This window comes from Lepidothrix coronata, unplaced genomic scaffold, assembly GCF_001604755.1.
Source record: "Lepidothrix coronata isolate B3197 unplaced genomic scaffold, Lepidothrix_coronata-1.0 Scaffold58, whole genome shotgun sequence".
Taxonomy (NCBI): Eukaryota; Metazoa; Chordata; class Aves; order Passeriformes; family Pipridae; genus Lepidothrix; species Lepidothrix coronata.
Genome location: NW_016690238.1, coordinates 2,841,505 through 2,866,019, shown reverse-complemented (window position 1 = coordinate 2,866,019; position 24,515 = coordinate 2,841,505). Strand labels below are relative to the sequence as shown.

The window sequence follows — 24,515 nt, the reverse complement described above, 5'->3', positions numbered from 1 at the left end:
CCAACTCTCTTCAAAATTATCATTCAGCATCAGCTCTTGTCCCTACTGTCCTGAATCTCTGCATGATCATCACACTCTGTCCTCTCACTGCTTGCCCTCTTTCTCCAAGTCACTTGTGAATATGTCAAACATCTCAGAACTGCAGAACTCTACTGGTGACCTCCCTGTTCTGCCAAGGACTGAGGAAACACTCCACTTCTTTTCAACTTCTTAAGTGCTTTCCACTTAAACTACAACTATATAGTTTCTTTTAAAATCTTTGGTGATAGACCTTACCAAAATCCTTTTGGAAATCCAAATATTCTGCATCTTTTCCCAACTGGTTTCAGTGAAATCAGAAAGTAAGAGCTGAGCAATTTTCAGTTTCAAACTAAGGAGAAGGAATTTGTCATTGAGCACAGGTCTTGTTTTAATCTTACCATCCAGCTGTTTTCATCTGTGCCTTATCCTAGACAACAAAAAGGTCTGTTCTTTGAAAAGCTCAATGTCAGACTGGAAAACATCATATGCTTTCACCTTTCTTTCTGATCAAATGCAGGCCAAATATAAGATTTTCAGCCCCAGCATTCCAGTGCTGAATTTTCACCATCAGTCTGGAAGTGCAAGACTGGAACCTTCTCGTTTCCAGGTAAGAAAAGTATGAGCACATGTTCTCTTTACTACAGCAACTTCCACGCTTTAAGATACACAGTGTCTTCAAAAAAAAAAGCATTTCTAAGGTCTGAGCTTTTGTATTAGAAACTAATGTGTAACTCAAGATGGCAACATGCCCCATGTTGAGGGAGAACCTTCCACACCTACTCTGCTGGGAACTTCAGAAGCACTTCTGCAACACAGGGCAAAAAAGCACATGTCTAAAGTAAAGAAAGTTTAATGCTTACTTGGATTTGAATGGGGAATCAGACACAGCATTTTTTGCTTCCATCAAGCTCTCATATTCCTTTGCCCTAGAGGAGAAAATATTCATTATTATTGACTATTGTCTAAAGTGTACAGGATGTAATATTAGTGGCAGGGTTCAAACCTTTGGGTTTTTCCTGGTTCACAGTAAGGCCCAGCATTTCTGTCAGAGCTGCCCTGTCAGAATCCAGACTGGTGCTGAACTACTGGCCATTAGCAATTTATGATTAATATTACTGCTTTAGAATAACATCAGTATACAAATGGCATATTTAAGTTGACTTTTGAAATGGTAGAAAACTGCACAAGTGATACACAGAAATGTAGTAATCTACTGCCTATTATAAAATTATTAGTGATATAATAATTTATATTATGATGTATAAATATAAAATATATAATTATTATATAAAATATTAGTGATTTAGACATGTAGTGCAGATCAGATCAGTACATCACAGATTATAATTAACACATAAATACTTGGTTATATTTACAGGCAAAGGAGCATTTTTATGTAACTACTGATTGTATTGTAATATAATAAATTTTAGGCAAACGACATAGAAACACCTCAAAGAATGACTGTTTTACTGCTGGAAACAGAAACACAACCTCTTTAGTCCCTTAAAACTATTATTTACACTGGCTATATGCCAAAAAGTAGGAAGAGGGAGACAAGATGTTTTTCCACTGCTTGTTTTCACTCCAGCCAGCCCGTGCCAACAGGTGAAAATCACGATTTGCTCGTGCACCAAAGCAGGATTCACAGTGCTAATCCTGTAACCTGCTTTTAATAACACACACACACATAAAGCAAAACTAATCCAGGCACTGCAGTGATGCAGACACATTTCTCTCAGGTATATAGAGTGAACTTTCCTTTATATTTTCTGTTCCCATAAATGGATTGAGTTTCCCAAAGCTGCTCAGATCTTCCCTCAGCTGAACCGTTCCAACTTATGCTCCACGCAAATATTGTTACATCACCACCAGCTCTGATTTGTGGGTCATTAATAAAGCCATTAATCACAGCTGAATTCAGTATTAAACACGAAGGTGAGATTCCTTTATTAACCTTTTGCCTTCTTACCCAGCAACAACACATGTCAGCTTCTGCACAGACAAGTCAGTCGAACTTGAAAAATCACCCCAAATACCTGTTACCAAATGCACGTGGCTGGAGTGCTTTAAATCCATTGTAAAGCACACACCAACTATATGGTAGCCACCTCTAATGCTCAAATTTGGCTTTCATCAGGACTCCTTTTGCCATGGGAGCACCCAAATACTCTTCTGCCAGCAGCACATCCACAATAACCTGAGATAATTTACTCAGCTATATATCAGTTGTTACTGATAGCACCAGTTAAATGGCTTAGGGTTATAAATATAATTAATAAGACTAACAAAACTTCTCAACATATCTAATATCCCATTGATCACCATTTGTCCCCTCATTCACCTCCGCCCTTCATTGCTTTGATATTGCAGGAGTGATTTAAGACCTGGAAACTCAGGAGAGCAACAGGAACCTATTTGGATGCAGTTCTTATTTTTTTCCAGTTTTAAAATATCACAGTTTCCTAGAAACTGAAATGAATGCATCATTTCAAGAGCTGAGGTGTAAGGGTATTTGTTGTAACTGTTTCTTTTTATAGGGAAGAGGGAGACTTGTAGATATGTACTAAAACATGGTCTGTAGATAATCTACTAACACCTACAAAACTCCAAATTATCAACATCAAAACACCTTTGCTTTATACCACTAATGGACATTTTTATTAGTAAGCTTTTTGTGTTGACATTAGAAAACTCATCGTGAAATCTTCGATTTAACTCTGAGTTATCTTCCAGGACAGCAAACCCACTGAAAAGTTTAGTCACCCTTCAGTAGGAAAAACAAGCCTAATGAACATGGATTTCATGTCTTGCCAAGATAACTCCTCTTAGATTTTGAAGCTTTCCCTGTATTTTAAATAGTACATCACCTTTGTAAAATGATGTCCCTTTATTACTGTTTTAATTACAATTTTTCATGACGAATATGCTGACTCACCCAGCAGTCTGACACGTAAGAACTCAAGTTGTTCCGAAAAAGTTTTTCTCCTCTCAGTGCCAATAACAAACTATTTATCATTTGAACCTGTATTCTGAGGTCTGACAAATCTTTGACTAAATTCAACAGAAGCAGCTCTGGAGATTGGACCCAGTAACTGCATTAAATCAACAGGTCATATGAATAACTCTGCATCTTGAGCAATCAGAAACCTGGAAGAACATTATCCACTTTCAACAGTGTGTTCTAATGTGCTGTTCAGACAGTGGATTTGCTCATTCAAAGAGGAAAGCAATCAGAAACAGCAATACATTGTAAAAGTGTGGTGTTTTTGAAGACTGATGTGCCTTTATGAGCACTATCATGAGTTAATAAAGCATCTCATTTTTACTGGAGCTCTAAAAATCCACGCAGGTGTTCTTCTCTTCTTTGAAGCCCTTCTTGCTTAAGAAGGCAGGGAAAATACATAGCAATGACTCTTACCTACTGAGAAGTATTTTTAGAGAGAAATGCAAAAATATATTACAATATTCAATTAAGTGTTAACCTCGGCTGGGGACTGTTCAGCTCTAGAGTGACACTGCCAGTTCATGACATAATGATGTCCTGCACATCAGACTGATTTGCAGATGTCACTTTTTAGACTAAGAACAAATTGCAGGTCTGACAGCTCACTTTCCATTTTAAGATATTTTTATTCTTCTTGTTGTGACAGGCAACAAAAAATGATTAAATTTAGTCATGGGATTTGACACCACAGCGGGCTGACTCCTATTTGTTGATTACTATTGATTTTCTTTGATACTTCATTTAAAAATCAATAGCTAGGAAGAAAAATAGGCATGGTTTACACAAATTTAAACATGCTATTGTATGCTAGAAGAGGCTACAGTTTTGGCAGGGCACTGGCATCCAATTATGAGAAAAGCTCTTAACAGGTGAAACCAAGGGCTCCAGATCGATATTCAGTTTTCTTTCTCAATCAGAGAAAGTGGCCATAAATTAGGCTCATCAGTGTTATTTTCAAGACACTCCCAAAGCAAATAATTTTACATTTTTTTTCAGCCTTCCACTGCACTCATACTAAAGGACAAAAGGTAAAGTTTAGAACAAAACTTAAAGGAAAAAAAAAATAAAAAGGAATTTGTACTACCTGGAGTTCATCCGTGCCTTTAGCTTCTTGGCTTTCTTTTTAATTTTTTGCTTCTCCTCTCCATCTTTTAATGGTTCCACAGGAACAGAACTCTCAATCACAATGTCCACAATGTACTTTTTTAATGACAGGTGCTCCTGCAGAAAACAGTGAAATAATATTTAATGTTATAGTATGTGATGGAGGTCACATATTACCTTCACAGGATAAAACAGTATTATTTTTGTTCTGTTTATAATGTTTAACAAGAGGTTATGAAAATGAAGTCAAATTTTAAAATAGATCTTGGGAAAGAGATTATTTTACACTGGAGAGAACAAATAATGGCTATTTTCTAAAAAGGGAGAATAATTATTAAAAGAAGAATAAATACTGTGCCTTATTTTCAAGAAACTGTCATTTAACAAGTATGAACTCCAAGCTGACATCTTCTCTCCTCCAAGCTGCCCTTTACAGCTACATGAAACCTGCTCTATTATCATAATTCACTATATTAAAGAAGCTAATTCTGGTTTTTATTTTAACTCTTCATGAAAATCTAAACTTGCCTTAACTTTATTAAAATACATTGAAACTATTCACTACTTACAATATTACCATTTATTAGCGGGAATATTACTTTTCCTCTCACATGAACAAATCTGAATTTAAGTAAAATATTGGTAAAATCTCTGCTTCCCACAGAAGAAGTGCTAAACAACTAGTTTAATGCCAGTTATTAGAATGTATTTACAGAATTTTTAATCCACTGAGGCTTATATCTGTTTTCTTGTAGAATACCAAACATATTATGAAGTACAGGTTACCACTGCTTATTAGGATAATTTAGCCTTGAATATGATTAGGGCCACAACCAGAAGTGGTTATTCCTTCCTTTTTGGTAAGTGTCCTTAAAATTCAAAGTAAAAGGTGAAGCGTTAAAAAATTTATAGACAGCATTTTCCAGAAAACAACCTATATTTTCTTTCACTGATGGAGGAAAATACTATGCCTGTTGAAAACAAAATAAATCTCTGTGAAATTTCCTGGAAAAAGACCACTTAGTTTTTGGAAAGCATTGCTGCATGATATAACCTAGCAATATATATTTGGTGAAAACAGTAAATGAAATAAGTATCTTAAATCATATAAATGCAAAACGAACACTGAATTAATATTAGACAGAAGTAATCCAGCATAATACTCTAAGCAAATTCTAAAAGTAACATCAACTTTCACTTTGCTCCACTGCTACCCTGGATACCTCCCAGCACACCTGAGCACTTTTTCCTCAATGTATTTGAGGAATACTGAAGTTCTTCAAACTGTGCATATTGTTATATATTGCTACAGCCACAGGTAACATCATTCTAACAGCTTCTGTAAGCATTTTCCCTGCCCTTAATATTATTTAATTTTAGCAAGAAGTACTTAAAAGAAAACTTCCTAAAGGTATCTCAGAAGGTTGTGCCTGTGAGTCTGAGTCAGGAGGGCAACAGTTTGTGATGAGTTAGTTCTTAACCCACCTGTAGCAGGGCAGAACAGAATCAAAGAATCATAGAATGAGCTGGGTTGGAAAAGGTCTCTGAGATCATCAAGTCCAACCCTTGATCCAACCCCGCCCTGGTTCCCAGCCCATGGCACTGATGCCACATCCAGTCTGTCCTTAAACATCTCCAGGGACGGTGAATCCACCCCCTCCCTGCCCAGCCCATTCCAATGGCTGAGCACTCTCCCTGTAAAGAATTTCTTCCTAATATTCAACCTAAACCTCCCCTGGCACAGCTCAAGGCTGTGCCCTCTTGTCCTGCTGCTGGTTCCTGGGAGAAGAGCCCAACCCCCACCTGGCTCCCCCCTCCTGTCAGGGAATTGCAGACAGTGAGGAGGTCTCCCCTGAGCCTCCTCTCCTCCAGGCTCAACAACCCCAGCTCCCTCAGCCTCTCCTCACAGCACTTGTGTTCAAGCCCCTTCACCATCCCTGTCCTGGCTATGAAATCTAAGTTCAATTTTGTCTCTTTAGAGAGATGTGGCCCACTTAAAAATAGCTTTTCCCCTAAATTTCCCTTAAAAACCAGAAGCCTGGTCATAAGGTTCAAACTTCACAGGAAACAATGAGTTTGAGCCTGTCAGTGTTAAGAAAAGAAAGGACTTCCTCAGAACAGACTATGGCACTACTGCTTTGCTACCAAGCTTCAGGGTACTTCACCTGTGACATCTCTTAAAAAAGCTATTTATGAATTATTTCGGTGGGATTGGGTAGGTACATCCCTGCTTTCCAAACAGCACCAGTGCACCTTGGCACCACCCTTAGCTTAGCTCATGCCTCACCAGTGAGATGCAGCACTTGTAACACACAGAACAAAGGTTACTGTAGCTCTACATCTTTGTTCAACAGTGAAACTGGGACTTTGGTTCATCAGATCTTCAAACTGTTGTTTCTTCCAAGGGACAGCAGAGCAGAATGAAGTGGCCACTACACTGTGGAATGGCCCCCACCCTCGAGAGGGGCAGCACTGCAACCACGGGGTCACACTTGTGCTGGGCAGGAATCAGGGAGACAAAGCTCTGCATCCCCTTCCCAGACACTCATCTCCTTTTTCATCATCTTATCTGTGGCTTAGCAGAGGACCCGAAGAGAACTACAGGGTTCACCAAGCACATTCATCCCCCAGCCTGTGGGGCCAAGAGAGCACAGCCCGTGGTCACCCACGTTTGTTCACATGAACTCAGGCACCTCCGGGAAGGATGGTTCTCAGAGTTCTCAGCTTTCACGTGTGGCGGTTTGGGATATTATCAGACCTCATACACACAGCTCATTAAAGGCAGACTAGAGTAATAATACCTTGTGTCACAAAAACAGTCACTTCTTGAAGGTACAGATCAAAGCGTGGGATTAGCACAGTGGGCAGATCGACACCATTCAGGTGTGAAACAAGTAAAATTAATAGCTTGGTGTTGGATGACAATGGTACCTGAAGAGAGCTGCTGCCACAGCACCCTTCAAAGCAGGGGGAAAATATTTACTCCCAACCTCCTACCAGTTACCTGAAAATATTAAGGTTTGAAAATCCACTGAGTCACACTGAAGTACAGGATGTCCCATCCTTTTAATGAGTAATTTTACCTACATGGCCATTAGTTGGACAGGTTAACATATCACAAAAGTAACAACCAAAGGGAGTGAGGCCAGTGCAGTGTTTCCAAAGCAAACTTTCATTTAAGCCATAATGAAACTCCTCAGTCTCAGGGGGTGTATTTCTAATAAAGGTAATGCAGAATAACTGGGTAATCCAGTCACTTCTTCCTGAAAGCTTTTCAATTTTTTTTTGTTATTATTTTTATATAAGTAAATGCTATATGCTGTAAGAATTTCTGAGACTAAATTAATTTACCCTCTCCCTAAAAGCATTCTGAGTTTGTCTTTACAAGTGAAGGGTCATTATTGGCCTCATTCTGTGCTATGCTGAGCACATTCTGACCCCAAATCTCCAGGTCTTAGTAAAGCACCAGATCTTTGGAGAATTTAGGCCATTAAAAATGCAAAGCATTATTAAGTAGAGGCTCTTTTTTACTGAAATCTTCTGTCATTAAGATTTGTATTCACACCTACTTGAAAATGTTCAGTGAGGTTTCAGTCCTATCAGTTTTAGCTGCACAATTTCTCTAAAGCTCTGTTTTAAAGGCTTATGAATTTTGCTGGTTCTGTCCTAACAGAACACTCCCTATCTCAGGATTAAAACAGAACCAGCTATGATGGTCATTATGTATCAGATTTCTGCCATCACTTCTCATACTTGCTACTCATCCTCTCAGCTCCACAGCTGAAATCAATGCTGGCACAAAACAAGGGATCAGCTTTCCCAGAGATGGCAGAATCTGTGCCACAAAGAGCAGCCAGATTGTTCCATGCTGGGATGTACAGCTGCAAAATATGGAAACAAGAACAGAGGGCTAATGTATTTCTTCATGATCCCCTGTATATGTTCCTCTGTGTATACTAAGATGATGATGGCTCAGCAACCTCTGAGAGTAGAAATACTCCTGCTATTTCTCTCCAGTGTTATTTATGTGCATTCATCAAAGCTTAGGGTTACTTCTAAAAATCCCCAGGTATACTGGACCTGCTTCTTAGAGGGAGACTCTCAGTCTCTAGCTGAAAAAGCTATGAAGCAGAAAAGTAACATAGTAAATATATTCCAGGTGATATTGAACTGCATTCTGTACAGACACATGTTGTTATTTGACAAAGCCATATAACCTCTAATAATTTTTATATAATGCCGAAGTAATTTTTAAAAGAACATAAATTTCCCGTAAAAGTTCCAATGCTTGGTTTACAAGCAAGGTGATAAAGACTAACATTAAATGCACATGTAAAACTGCAGCCACCACGAAGCAGACAGAAATTAGGTTATTTACAAAAAATGACTCTGCTTTTCCTCCCTTCTCCCTCCATCCTCAGCCAGTCTGACTCTCAGTCATCGAGAATCCTGAAACTTTCCAAATGCGACAGATGGGCCTCATCTACAAACTACAAGAGAAATTGAGTTGCCAAAACCATTAAAGCTAAAACTAATAAGGTCACCCCTGAAGTCACATTCTTGCTGGTTATTGCCTAGTCCCATTCAACTGCCTGAAACAGAAAATCTACCCTGCTCGTTTCATATCGTGAATTTGATAATTTTAGTTGACTAAGCACTTCTTATAACCAAGCTTTTCTCTCTACACTGAATTACACTCCTTTTTCTTACCTGACATGTTTACATTTACAGGAATAACAGCATTACAATCAATATCCTCTGCAATACATTTTCAGACTGCAGAACAAATAGAATTGCAAAGTTTTTCCACGAGCAGTGTAGCAAATACTACAAAATGCTGAAATGCTATATAGCTGAATAGGGTCCACTTCTGCTTGGATGAGGAAAACCATACCATAAACTGGATTCTGAACCTCAGTAATCTATATAAAATACAACAGCTGGAGAAGAAATTTCCTAACTGACATCCTCTTCATACAATACCTATTCACAACACCAATACTCTTCACTAGCACTACCCATTTAATATCCTGATTCCAGCAGCAGCATCCACGTATCTGTCCTTGCAGATGAAACCTTGGATATGTAAGTATTTATCAAAGCAGAACACAACTGCAAAATTATGTTCCTACCCCATCTCTGACTATGACACTTCTTGGCTGTCTGTGTTACATATAAGCTACTATTTCACTACTCAGCAAATATCCGTAGGGACATTATTAAATTGTGAAGTGTGCCAAACAGAATCCTTCCCCAAGAAATTCCTCAGTCTAAAGTGAGGACCAAGAGTAACACAAACACTTATTTCCCGTTCCTTTCTTGTTAAGTAAGTGTTGCCTTTTCATGAATTCTGCCTGGGGCAAGCCTGAGTAGGCAGGACAATCTTGCAGCAAAGCCTCTGAGCCAAGAAGAAAAGCCCAGCCTGGCTGTGTTGCTGCAGGGCAGCTGGAACTGCAGTCCCTGTGCTCCTGGGCACCCTCTGATCTGGGCTGGCTGCAGGAACAGCCAGGCTCTGAAAACCCAGCCAGGGGCTGGCAGGAGCGGGCAGGACCAGCACCCAGCGCATCAGGTATTGTCTGGTGCCTCCTCTGAGCTTTGGAGGGCCCCACAAAGCAGCTCTGCAGTGAAATCCTCTGTCCAGCTCCAGGCAGGGGAAGGTCTGACTGTCCCCTGTCGGTTTGTCCTGCACACAGTGTGAACCAGGGCTCAGTTAACCCTGGTTCCATTATTTATAAACTAACCATGTCATTTAAGTGGAAAACCTTCCCAGCCATTGGACTTTCACTCGACAAACTGAGCCAGAATGACCTTCCTGAATCTGAAGAGTTTATAGAGTTTTTTCCTCTGTTATTTTTTCATTTTCATTCCCTTCCATATTTCTGGATTCTGGCCAGAACTGAAGCAGGAGTGCCAGAATACCATAAGACTGGTTATTCTTATTATTTTTGTATTCTTTCCAACCTTGAATCCCCAAGTTCTGAAAGAAAAGGCATTCTTATAAGTTTTCTAACCCAATTCTGCAGACCAAGGTAACTTGAAAAACATCTGACTCTAGCTATTTACCTCAATTCCATATTCAGAACACTCAAACACTTGTTGTTACTTGCCCCCTTATATCAGCATTAATATATAAAGAAATACTTGTAGTAGCTTATATCATATAATAATGGCTGTCATTCATTTACCATTTTAATAAAAAATACATATATCAAACTGAGTATTTTCCATAAAGGTAAGGTACATAAGGAATATATTCTAACAAATCAATTGGTAACTATTCTGAAGGCTACTATACCTTTTGGTTCTACACCTCTACCTGTTACAAAATAAACACCCCCCTATAACTGCAGAAAATCATTTAAATATGTTTTCAATATTTATTGCCAATGTCAGGAATAATGGTTTCTTACTTGTGTATATAGTCACTTATGGGATATATTTGCCAAATTTTTAAGGTTTTTAAAGGCTCAGTTCTAAATCACATTACCACAGGAATATTTGTTCATGATTTTACTACATGTTTCAACAAAACTCCTCAGTATTTTATTTTTTCCTCACAGCCTAGGACAATATTTAGTATGGAAAACAGATGCTGAAGCAGACTGTGAGTTATATCAGAAGCATATTTCGATTTTAAACAATGACAGCTTGAAACACAAATGATCATTAATTCTTAATCATAAAGAAATCAAACACTGTTATAAGACCACAAGTGACGATCCACTCCAAAATATGAAGATTCAGATTAAGAAAAGGTATTTACCTGTTAGCATTAATAAGAGTTATTACAGTTGATACATATATGAAGAAACAGGTTATAAAGTAACGAATATTCACATACTATTTCCTTCACATCTTGAATTTAATTAATTTTTTTCATGATCCTGCTTTTCAGCATGTCCAAACTAAATACAATTTTTACTGCTAGTACTGACTGCACTTTCAGTCACCTTGCTTGTCCTTAAATTCAATGACACAACAGTCTGCCACTAAGATAAATAGCAAATAACACTCTTAATAGTAGGTTCAGGTATTTCTTCAAATTTTTAATATCATTCCCTTTCCCACTTGGGGCAACAGAAAGCAAAGTAAAGGTGTTTCCTCTGTGAGAATGAGAATTCTGCATCCTGGCCATGGAAAGCATCCCTGCAGACGAGGGAGGAAAGCTGGAAGGCACTGACATTATCATGTGGCTGCAAGGGCAACTGAGAGAAACAGGGAGATGAGAGTGCACTTGGCCCTGCCAGCAGTAGTTTTTCTTACTGGCTGTGAATATCCAAGACATCCAAGCCAAAAAGAGGAAGAGTGCAGCTGCTGGCACTGATCTATCACAATTAAAGGCACGGCCAATAAACAATTAATCACGTACGTTTTTGCCAAGAAAAACAACACTTTATAATAAATTAAAGGTAAGAAGCTACTGCTACACAAAGTACAACAAAGCAGAATTGATGTATGGAGCACTGAGAGACCTTCTGCAAGCTGCACCGTGGATTAGACTTTCTAATCACTTGATTGTTCATGACAGCTTCTTCCAGGACAGAAGCATTCACAGCAGCATGACATGGCCTGAGTTCCTGGGCTGAAAGGACCACAGGTATCCAACAGATATGAAAAATCCATAAACAAAAAATGGACCACAGATGCTTGGCCCAATTCCACTCCTCTAGCAACACACAACCCTTCTCTAAAAAGTAATCCTTCCTTCCTCAGGAAAAAAACACTGAGTAAAGCCAACTCAACCAGAACCTGAGGCTTTACTGGGATGGGGGAGTTCTTGTTTGCAAGTGATTTACAGGTTGCTTCCACTGAGCCACAGAGAAGAAAAATGGGCTACTGTTGGAGAACTATAATCAGATGCCAAGAAAAAAAAATGACTTTACAATGAAGTCTATATTCTGTAAGTCTGGGGATAAAAGACACAGGAATATTGTTCTACATATGACCAAACTATAGTTTGCACCACCATACTGCCCAGAACTGGCTTCAGTGCCCTGTACCACCAGAGCTGAGTCGGGATCATCTCCCTGTACTGCACTGGTCTGACAGAGCAGGCAAATGTCACCAGAGATGAAGTGCAAACACACCCCAGGGCTGCAAACATTGGGCACACAGACTTCACAGCTGGGGCTGCCCCTTCCCTGGAAGTGTCCTAGGCCAGGTTGGATGGGGCTTGGAGCAACCTGGTGTAGTGGAAGGTGTCCCTGTCCACGGCAGAGGGTGGGAACAAGATGAGTTTAAAGGTCCCTTCCACCCCAAACCATTCAGTGACTTTGTGAATACAAGTAAACATGTAACACACACGTGGATGTTCCAGAACAAAAAAGAGAACTATTAATGTGTGTAATAATTTTTAAAAGACCACATACCTGTGGGTACAAATACCTCAAACTCCTCTATTAGATGACACTAAAAAATTAATAATCTTTATTATTATTATTTTCCACCTTGCTTAATTATATCTTTTAGACAGGTTACCAAAGGAGTTCACAGAACACTATTATTCATTTAAATAGAAGAACTTGAAAACACTGATTCAGAAAGGAAAACAAATGCATTCTTTTCAATACTGCTAAGGCTGAAGTAATAAAACAATAGTTATATTTAACTGTTAATGAAAACATAGCAAACTAAAAAAAAAAAATTTAGCAAACTCCAGGCATCATCGTGTCCCAGACAAGAAAGCTCCTTGTAAATACTGAAGAAAAAGAGCAAGGGTAAGGCATGAAACTATTCCCACATCTCTTTCCATCAGTAATTTCCTCTGCAACAAATAATGGAAGCGGAACATAACTTTGAGAGAACAGCTCCATTTCTGTCAGAACGACAACTCCTCACCCTAAAAAGCTTTTAGAAATTCCAACAGCCATGAACATCAGCTCTGCCCGTGTGCTGTGCTGGCTGTGACCCTCACCTGGCTGGCACAGCACAGGGCCCAGCACAGCCCTGCCCAGGCTGGCTCCCAGCACAGCCCTGCCCAGGCTGGCTCCCAGCACGTCCTGCAGCAGCACAGCACAGGGTGTAAATCACAGCCTGGGCCCTGGGCAGGGCTGTGCCAGGGCAGGCTCACACTGCAGCCCCGGCCAACTGGGCAGCAAACACTCCTGAGGGAGCTTCAGGCACTGGCCAGCTGTTTTTTTCAAAGGAATGTGGGTGGGCTCAACCAACCATATCTTTATATAAATCCTCACATTTTAGCGCTGTCAGTCTTCAGACAACAACTACCTCTCTGCTCCACCATGGGATTATGTTTTCATTTGATCTAAATACACCTCTTAGAAGTTCTTTGTTTCATTTATATAACGACAATAGAGTCAGTTTTCTTCCCTGATAAAAAAAGGCACATTTTTCACATATGCAAACAAAGGTTCATTAATATTCCTCCATCCTGCTTCGGAATACATAAAATTTTAGCATGCACCTTATATAAATTAAGCAACTCCTGCCAAGTTATCTATTTCATCTGGTTTTTAGAAGTACTTTTCACTTATTGGAAACATTCATAGACCACATGGCATGACATGATTTATATTCTAAAAGTACCTTTAAACCATGGCATATAAATAAATGCCAGGAGATACAGACAAGAGCTGGGACAATGGTTCAAAGGGAGCAAGCTGTAAGGATTCCTGATCTTAGGGGTATTTCTCAAAGCAAACTAGGACAGGCAAGAAAGGCAAAGACAAAAGGGAAAGCAGAGGGGCATAAAAATGAATCAATAGGAGCTACAAGTGGGAGCAAACATCTACAAGGTCCTTGCAGAGACCCCTCAGCCTAATGAAATCACCAGGTGTTGTCCCGTGGCTTTCACAGGCACCTTCTCAGTGAGGTCTTTGTGTCACACAGGCTTTAATTCAGCAAAGTAATTAGCCAGGACTACAAACATACTAATTGATTCCAGTGAAGTCAGTGAAAGCAAATTGCTTACACTGTTTACATCTTTTGCTGAGCTGAAAGCAATATGGATATTGAGAGAGGGGACGGGAAATCAATAGCACAGAAAATGGCAAGGCAAAAAGGAGGGAAAGCTGAGAGCCTGATGGAAGAAGCCAGGCATTTAAGCAGGGAGAGATAATGGAGACAGAAGGTTGTTACTGCACCAAAGATCGCGGTGAAACCACGTGGGACAGTGAAAGCTTCAGAAAGGTAGGGAAGGAAAGATGGCTTTTAGCCTGCTGGAAGAGTTTTTACCAACTATGTGAGTTCATCTATCTATAAAAGGCCAGACAAAAGCAAAGTTACGAAGGAAGTAAAAAATGTGAATAGAACTTTAATTTGCTTGCACACGTTTCAAAATGTTTCAAAACCCGTAGGTGTTCTCTGTAAGAGAAATCTCCATCTGCTCCAGCTGGAGACTAATAAACCCCTAAATGAGGGGATTTTCTCCCAAAAGGCTGAGGTGAAACGAAGCTGTCACACAATCTGAGAAAGAACTTCACGCTTTTTCATTTTTAGTATCTTCCTTCAAAGCAAAACTCTTTTGTTTGTGTGTTCCACCAAGCACATCACAGCCACAAGTGAATTTACCTCACAGGATGGAATTAAACATAATACACGTTTAATTCCAAAACAATGGGATGCTGCTCCAACATGAAATCTGCTTTTATCTCTGAAAATGTCTGTAAAAGTACAGAACTTATAAATGCTACAGCAAAGAGAAAAGCCCTAGAATGTATCAGTTTCTTTTTCCATCTGGTAAGATCAAATCCTAGCATCCACCCAGCCTGGAAAATTCAGTGTCAATGACCATTTAGTACAGTTTTTAACTTTCTGTTTACAGTCACATCAACCAAAAACAATCCTTACCATGTGAAGAGAAATGATATAATCATTTATTTAAATCAGTTTCTGAAGTCTTAAGGAGATACCTAAATCTTACCTTCTGAGACACCAAAACAGACGAAAATATTTCAAGTCCTGTGATTTCTCAAGTAATAACAAAGAAATTCTATGATCAGATTACAATTTCAAAAAAGCTTTCTTTCTAGGCAGCTCCCTATTATACTGAGCAGGCTGAACACAAAATGAGTCAGAGATCAAGAGTAAGTTATCTGGGGTGTCAAGTGCATAAGGTTAAAGGTGAAATTTTATTAGGTCAAAGGTGATATAAATAAAATCTTTTCTGTCAAAGAAGAAGGGTCACAGGCAAGACATATATAATCTAAAGACATCACAGATGACAAGTAATAACTTTAAGTAGTACAAGTATGTTCTCACTAGAGTTACCTTCACTGACTAAAAAATTGAAAACAGTGATAAATAAGTAACTATGGGTATTACAAAGCTTCCCTGGGATTTGGTTTTACTTCTATGTAATACTCTTGATTTTTTTTCTCAATTATTTCAAAACTTGAGAAGTTACTGAGGGCTTTAGTTGTGGAGGTGGCATTAACTGTGCATGCTGAATAAAGAGGTACACAAAGCAGACTGCTCCAATAAATAAAACTACTTTCCTACGTTGCAGTGACCATATCCCTAACATGCATATCTTACTACTGCTCTTTGGAAAAAATAATAAGTAATGAAAAGCAGATAGGGCCTCAAGCCAAGGAAATTTCAGATTACAAGAATATAATTCAGAATGTTAGACTAATTGAAATACAGCTATACATAATATATAAAATATTTAACAGTGGAAGCATCCATATGTTGCCAGCATGCCAAATACTGTGCACCCCCTGAAGAATATTAAAATCCACTATCACAATCCTCAAACTGTTCATTCAGTTAGAACTGTTCTCTCCTTTCTCTCCTGCATTATTATTCAAGAAAAACATACATTTAGCCTTAAACTTGGTCTTAAGTTCACATCAAAATTTTTTGCTGAGAAACCCTGGATTTAAGCACATGATGTTGGACCCCACAAAAATCAGGATCTCTGTGCCCTCTAGTGGAACTTCTGTTTCCATCAGCTGGGTGCAAAAGCAGCTGTTGGTACGTGAAGAAAATATGCTGGAAAGTACATGTTCCCTATGCCAGAATAGAGTCTATCACACCTTGTCCTGCTCTGGGATTTCCTGGGATACCAGAGATCATCAGAGCTTGTCTTGTCACCATCTAGCATGGGTTCAGGTTGTCCAAAAGGAAAATATGATGTTATTTGCTTCCCAAGCTCCTTAAAAATAAAGCTACCATTGCATGTGAAGAGAGAGCAGAGCTGTGTGGAATGGAAAGAGCACAGGAAGAGTCCTGAGCAATGCCTTTTTCGGGAAGCTGGAATTGTTAAGCCACCACATCACGTGCTGTGAAGAGTGGATAATGCTAAACCAAAAGGAGATCCAGTTCACTGTTTTCCTCCAGATTCATCTGAGCAAGAACCACAGTTCAGTCACCAGTGGCCAGACAGACACCAGCAAAGGCTGGAGAGATTCCAGCCCATTCCAGTGCTACAGACTGGCCACACTTTGGCCTCCCAGCTTGTGTTTCCAGGCAAAGGGATGCAGCACATATCCAGTGAGGTACGCCTGGCACCTAAACACCCAATCCAAAATCACACAACTGCCCACTAACCACTGCCCAAGAGGAAAAAAAGCAGCTGAAAAAACAGTTTATGTACTTTCATTGCAATTGGGGAGGGGTGGCAAAGTGCAGCTCAGCAAACATTTAACCCTCCAGCCTCCTGTATCTCTCCAATTATCTTTTTCTGTTCTTTCAGTGACAACCAAGAACCACCCCTGTGGGTTTCAGGACCTCAGAGACCTAACTCTCCAAAGCTTTTTAAAAAAGTAAAGATGTTACAACTGGATGTAAGAAGCTGCAAACACAGATATTTTAATACATAAAATAGTAACAAAAACTGTGAAGGAAAGTGAAAAAAATTACGACAACTGAAGGGTGTCATCAGAAACAGATTTCCAAACATGACCAAGTTAAACCTGAATCAGCACTGAAGAACTGGCCTGCTCAGTATGTCCTCCTGACCCCTGACAGGTACAATACACAGGCATTCACAATTCTTTTGGGATGTGGCAGAACTCAAATTCCCACAGAAAAGGCCTTGACTCAACCCTGTAGTTCAATTCAGGCAGCAGCAAAGAAAAACTAAACCAGACAACAATTCAGGTGTGTTTTCTACAGCACAGTCTCTTGATTTGGGAAGAAACATCCTCAATTCCTAAAAATCACCCGAAGTGCCAACTGTTCTAAAGAAGCTACTGAAAAATTAACTATTGCTCTTCTTAGCAATGTTAATACTTAAAAAACATTTCCAGCCTTACATTTTAAAGTAATTTAGCACTACAGTTTTGAGCACTGTGGACCTTGGTGCACAGGACATCACATCTGACCACGTAAGGAAGGACTGAGGTATTTTCAGCAACAAGAAGGAACAAAGGAAAAATGCAAGATGCCAACACCGGCAATATATGAGATTTTTATGATAAAAGGATTATAGTGAGATGAAAAATGGCTTTGATAGAGATTTGTCACATTTTATAGAGAATCTGTTTCAAATGGCAATTGCCTGAAGCATTTGAATGCATTGTTTCTTTCATTTATTTTCATTAGTCTGCTATGATTCCCATGCTAAATGTTCAATTCCTTTATAAGAATTCTCAAGACTTTCACAGGCTACTCAGCTGAATGGCATTTAAAACTAGAGATAATATAAAAAATATGACAAAACTTACCACTTCTTCATCTGAAAGCTCTCGTCCTTGTATACTACTGTTTTCTCTCACAGCTTGTTGGTGTTTTTTCCCTTTAATGTGGCTAAATAGATACACTTCTGATGAAATCTGTAATGACAGTGACTTAATAGTTATTTTTCCTTTGCAAATTCCATCATCCATAAATAACAGTATTTAAAATATAATAAAAAATATGCCATTTTGTCAGGAGTATGTTCAGAAAATTCAAGCACAGTACTTTACTCCTCAACCTAATTTACATAAACATCTTTTATGCAGGACTTAGGAGTAAACTACAGAATTATTTGCTAGCCAGCAGTGTAATAACAGATTAAAAAATCTTGGCTTCTCATCTCATTCTTACTTCAATCTGACTCCATATATTGGATTTTCATTCTGAGATGCATGATCAGTGAGTATTGCAAGACTCCAGTCTGCTGAGCCTGAGTTTCTGTTCCAGCACTGCCTGAGGTGATCCCAAGCAATGTTGCTCAATTCAGCAATTACAGGAAATAATGCTTAGTAGCATATAAGGCTGCAATAAATGCACAGTCCTTGCAAATCAGTGAAACCAGTTATCAACAAGAAGAGATCTCCCATCTTCCTGCCCAGTGAGTGTATGGCTTCTCTTCTGCATTTTTCCTGGGATACAGGGAAGGGCAGACACAAGCAGAGATATCCTGGGAGGTTGGAAATCTGCCAGGCTTCCAACAGTGATCAAAAAATAAGATAATGAAGGAGAAGAGGAGACAAAGCAGACACTAATTTTCCCTTCCATCCCTTTTAAGCATCCAACCAAACTCAATTCAAGAATTTCTTGAGTTTGATGTGGTTTCTCCATATCCTTCAGCGAACTTCAATCCAATGAAACCTGTCCAATCAACCCCTGAACTCACAGCAAATTCAAATATCCACAGGATCTTAGAACAAAGTGTTCACAGCTCAGCTACCTGCTAAAGAACCACATTCCTTACTTGGCTTTAAACCACCTTCCATCTGATGCTCCAGGATCCTTGCTTTTCTTGGCAGAGACAGGTAATAACTGGGCACTGCCCACACTCTCCACTCCACCCACAACTCTACAGTTCTTTCAAATCCTCCCTAACCCATCTTTATAGATTTACATAGATAGAAGAATAAGGTGCAGAGCAGAGGGGACACAGCAGATGTGCAACGCTTTCATCTGTGAGTGAAGCACAACTTGTACCTTCATGGCTTGGGTTGGCCCAGCAATTCCAACAGTATTCCCTGGATCCAACTTACCATCACATTGCATAATGAGCACTGTTTCTTTCGTTCATAGGGGGTGAGTTTTGGTGCATAATCAGTATTAGCATGTCTTCCACTACTTAATTCAGCTGCTTTCTCTTTTCTTTGTTCAATTTGTTCCATGTGTCTTCTAATACTTTCATCATGCTGAATGGAAAATAATCAAAGCAACGAAGAAAAATCACGTTGAATTACGGTGGAATCAAACTGTGCAAAGAAAAATGGATGTATTTTTCAACTAATGTATCCCTTCATACCTTCAGCTGAATCTTCTTCTGTAGTTCTTCCATGGCTTCTTGCTGAGCTGCAGTAAGAGCTGCCAACCTCTCTTCTCGATCTCTAACCAAAAGACAAGAAAAATAGGGAGAACTTGCAATAATGTAAAGCATGAATAATACTGACAGATTTCTGTTAGAAATGGAGAACAAGAACACCCAGAAATGCAGCTGAAGATGGTTCGGGAGAAAAGAAAAACAGCAAAAAGCAACTTAGTTAACAGAGAATACAAATATTTTCATTGGAATGATTTAATAAAGACAGACACAGAACCTCTGCAGCAGTGCCTGGACCATCCTTCAGTCCAAATCAGAGCAATGACAGTCAACAGTGAGGAATGTGAGAACATGTCACCCTTTGCATCCTTCAGCCAACAGCTGCAGTCAGTGAACCAAAGGGGAGGAGTGGAACAGCAAATTGAAAAGAAACTTCCCAGCACTGAGGGCAGTGTGTTCTACAGAAACATTTCATCAGAGGAAGTCTGAATACAGGAACTTACAGATGAAACTCCGACCAACATCCAGCGGTACAGCTGTGAGTGATAAACTGATGCTCTGGAATCCTGCAATTCTAAATGTTCAAGAGACCAAAGGACAGCAAAAGAGGAGACATTCATCTGTCACCTTCTCCATGGAACTGCAGTCAGGACCTACTTTGCTCACTGAACCTGTGTGCCCTACATCCCTCTTCCCAAAACTGAATCATGCCTCACACTTCAGTTGTCCTCTTCATTTCGAGCAACTCTTCTTCCCCTCCCCAGCACAGATCTCATGCATGTGGGTGTCAAAAGAGCCTGTGAATTCCCAAGCATCACCTGTTGAAGAGATTTGGGCTTCTTTCCTGTCTGAGAAAAGGTAACAGTTTCAAGAACAACTTCCTAGTGATCAGTAAGCCAAGGGAGCTATGAAATCCTACTAAGGAAGACAGTCAGCTCCTCATGCTGTTTGTCCAAGAAGAAATGGGATGGGAGAGCAACACTTCTCCCAGAAGCCTGGCAGCTCTGAAGGGCCAAAAGCTTTGAGTAAAACTGAGCTATGAAGTCATTCAAAGCCATCAGCCATCTTTTCAAAAGGCATTCTAAACTTAAAGTAGCTTGAGGGACAGAACTAGAAAGGCTAACATAAGGAATATTACCCAAACTGCAATGGGTTTTGTTATGAGTGGGTTTTTGTTTCTTAAACAGAAATCTGATAAAAAACCCCAAATCATTTACATAAAAGTAGAAGGCTCAGATAAAGTAACATTTGAAAACAAAAAGCCACAGAAAACACAAAAGCAGATAGGAAAGAAGATGGGGGAGGAAGTAAGTCACATGATAAACACTAAACAACTGTTCTTTCAGAAAGAATAAGTGAACTCTTGAATTGCCATGGGTGTGGGGGGTGAGGAAGAGATGATGGACGAGAAGCATTAGGTAGTTTATGTGCTGTCTCCCCTGAGGTATATAAAGGAAAACTGAACTACAGTCTTTGTATTTTAAAGAGCTCCTGACTCACATCAGGAGCTGAAACAAAACACAACTAACACATGACCCAAACCCAAAGCTTATTTTAGCTATTTCTTTCAGTTTGTGGTTTTACGTATTTGTTTAATGCTACAAACTCCAACAAATTATTATCATTGCATACTTTGGGTTAATAGTATTTGAAACAAAATTCTCAAGTTTCCATTTATAAAGCACCAACATTACTCCTGCAGAAGCCCTTCTGAAAGCATTCTTTTTACATGGTTCGGGTACAGTATATGATTTCTATTGACAAGAACAAAATTTTCCATATTATGGATTTCAACTCTCTGGAATATAAAAATACTTTGAAATTACAACTAAAACCTTACTGGAAACAAGTTAATGTACCATAAGGGCAGAGGGGCTTTTAAAGTCAGTTTTAAGTACACTATTCCTTTCATACGGATGCTTTAATCACCACCAGATGCACATGGTAAAGCTTATCCTGAAGAAACTTTAAGAAGATATTACAAAAATTATTCATTCCAGCAAGTATTAAATCTTCAGGATACAAGCTAAATCCTAGCAGCAGGAAAAAAAAACCCAACAAAACACCAAATGATACCCCGAGGTTCCACCACAACACACTGAAATCCAGGATGGAGGGGACAGCACAGCCAACTTCCTGTCAGGCTCATCCCTCCCTGAACTTGGAAACCAGGAGAGCGAATCCTCCTCTAATTCTGCTCTGTTAGAGAAACCCCAGAACTGTTATTAAGGACATGTAATGGCTCTGAAGCCATTCTGACATAACAGATTGTAGGAAACCACAAATACATTCTTTCCTACTCTTTCCCAAAATTATCAGAAAAAAAAAAAAAGACAAAAAAGGCAAAATCTCTCCTGTGTAATCAGCATCTGGCAAAGAAAAACAAGTGCAAGCACGGTACTGCAATATCAAGTACAAAGTGTTTGAAAACTGAGTGTTATAGCAGCAAATAGAGAGGAAATTTGCTGACACACAATACTAACAGAAGGGAAATGGAAATTGCAGTTTCTCACATATCATAAGGAAATAATTGGGGTGCAACAAAGGGAAGTGGCAGATTATCACTGACTAAACAAAAGGAGCGAAGAATTAGGTTGGAGCTGTTAGACAAGTTCTAACTGTAGAAGAGCTTAGAGGACAAAGATGTCAATGGGACAAATATCTCACATTTGCTCACTGTGAGGGTTTCCTCAAATTCCAGAAAGATGCAGAAGCCTTACAGATGCAGTGTCTACCTTTTCAAAATAGCATGACCAAATTCTCCCTCTCAGTCCTAACCTTCCTCAAGTGTCTGTGAACGACAGCAATATAGTGAAGGATTCATTCCAGCTCACTGTATCCCATTGTGACTTGGCTCAATACACTGAGGAAAGGTCCACGAAGTCCTGGGAAAGGCTGTAAATCCTACCCAGAATTCATTACACATCTAATGGAAAGCTAAATCTCTTTATGATGTCACTCATGACTTTGGAAGATGAAAGGTGATCAATACATTTCTGAATATTTTACTTGGAGAAAAAATACTCCCTTTGTGACAACTCTGAAGAAAACAAGTCATGACAACAGAAATGGATAAAGAACCATTTGTAACACCTGTCACTGAAAAAAATGTAACTTCTATCCAGGTTTTATGGAATGCCTGTAGAAGGAGAACTGTAGGAAAACAGGAAGCAATAGGAGGTGAATACAAACAGAATTTTGCAAATTAAACAAGCAGAATGTAGTTTCCCCTTTCAGACTTGAAAGTAAACCTCTCTCACACTCAGTGTTCACTCTCTGCACTTCATTTCTGGCATAAAAGAAAGGGAGAGGAGAGCCTATGTGGAATCCTCCTTATGAACTTTTGATTATGGACAAAACCATAAACCAAGTAGTTCATAGGCAGTAGAATTAATGAAGCCTGATTTCCCAGTTTTGTGCTTCACAAAACTTTGTGCTTTTGTGATCTCTGGTGTCTACAAAATAGTGAAATTCAATTGATGCCAGTAAGTCCAAAAGTTACTGGAGAGTGGAGGAAATGGGGAACACGGGAACATTAATCTTGTTTCCTTTGAAAACTAAGGTAAAATATAAAAAAGACAGATTACTAAAAGGGCTTGTCAGCAATAAAACTTCGATGAATGTAGTAACATATAGTCTTGCATCTTAACATTGTGCATGTACCTAAGGAATACAAAAATCTGTTACAGAACTTATGATGACTCACCTGATTTCTTCTTCCAAACCACTCATCAAGAACAGTGATCAACAGTGATCAATGCTACCTTTTAAATTCCTGACGAGCCAGGAGGGTCCTGCTGTCCTGGGGCAGGTGCACTGTGCTGGAGAGGAGAACGGTGAGGGGCAGGGACCCAAAGAAAGGATTGCCAAGTTACCTGGCCCTCTCCCGGGCTGCATCTTCCCGGGCTTTTTCCTTCTCCTGCCGCTGCTGCTCAATCCGCGCTTCCTGTTCCTTCCTCTTCATCAGCAGCTCCTCCACCCGCGCCTGCCGCTCCGCTTCCAGCGCCCGCTTGCGCTCCTGCCGGACAAAAGGCAATCCCAGCCCTTCTTTTAGGGACAAATTGAAAGGGAGTCAACAGAAACCGTATTTAACCGACTGCTCGTTGCGTTTTGTCTTTCATGATGGAGTAAGAAGGGCGTTTTTATGGAATAAAATGCAAATATGAGCCTGTTCAGAAGCTCGAGCACACGCTGAAAGCAAGGCTGGATGAACTAACCTGCACATTAATTAACCATATATTTTGCTCATTCTGAAGAAGTCTATGCAATATAAAAGCTTATTAGTCTAGGTCACCAGTAAGATTATTTGAAAATATTTTAAACATCCTACAGGACACAGGTAATGAAGAAATAACAAAATATAGGGCTCAAAATGTATTGCTCAACTGTTAAGCAACTTGTGCATGGAAAAAGCACAGCAGGAAGCATCAGCTTGATCCTTGGTCTGGCAGAAAGGATACAAAGAGAACAGTGTGGCCATAAGTGGGATTTAGGACCGAAATCCTGTCTGCAGTGCCTGTTCAACTGCCAGACTAAGAACAGACCTATGCCTACACAACCCAGGAAAGGGCTAAAAAGAGGGTAGAGAGAAGACAGAGCTAAAAAAATCCAAAACCACAGAAAGGAATTCAATTATAACTGTGATCTGGAAAAAGGGAACATAAGTAACTACAAAAAACAGGATCACTGGGATTAGGTTTTTAATAAACAACCTAGAAGGGTACTTTTCACTGATAATTCAGTTGACCCTTCGAAATCCATAAACTTCCAAATAATCTCTCAAAAAGAGTTTTATCCAGCCCTTTTAGAGTATCTTCTGTCTCAAAAAATGGCCTCAGAAGCACTGAAGTCAGTAACATGCCCCATTTTTCAATAAGGAGATAGGATCAGCTTCTAAGCCTAAGAACTAAGCTCTGGCAGAAACTGGATCCAGAAGTGACCTACAGTTGTGGTGATCTGACATATGTATAGAGAGGGAGGAGGAGTTTATATCAGAAGGAAGCTTGGTTTAGATTCTAACATAGAGAACAGTGCCAAAAAAGTGGATGCATGAGGCTGGGAAAACCTAGTACTGAAATGCTGCATTAAAATAAAAAAACCCCAAACAAAAAGCAACCAGAACTCCAGGAACACAAACACATTTGCACTGTGGTTTCCCCTGATCCTGTAAAAAGTACTGTAATTATGACAGCAGGCATATGTTAAGGACTATTT

The 24,515-nt window shown here is 39.5% G+C and overlaps 1 protein-coding gene across 2 annotated transcripts in view; it reads right to left on the bottom strand.

Annotated features, from left to right (window-relative positions):
• The window catches only part of SCAPER (S-phase cyclin A associated protein in the ER), a 142,333-nt gene that overhangs the window by 76,350 nt on the left and 41,468 nt on the right, over positions 1-24,515 (bottom strand). For both annotated transcript variants that reach the window (XM_017816921.1, XM_017816922.1), the window contains exons 17-22: positions 23,177-23,319; positions 19,287-19,368; positions 19,024-19,176; positions 17,761-17,868; positions 4,113-4,249; positions 882-947 (exon numbers count right to left, since the gene is read on the bottom strand). In XM_017816921.1, the coding sequence (XP_017672410.1) occupies positions 882-947; positions 4,113-4,249; positions 17,761-17,868; positions 19,024-19,176; positions 19,287-19,368; positions 23,177-23,319 (689 nt within the window). The remainder of the gene's footprint in view (positions 1-881; positions 948-4,112; positions 4,250-17,760; positions 17,869-19,023; positions 19,177-19,286; positions 19,369-23,176; positions 23,320-24,515) is intronic.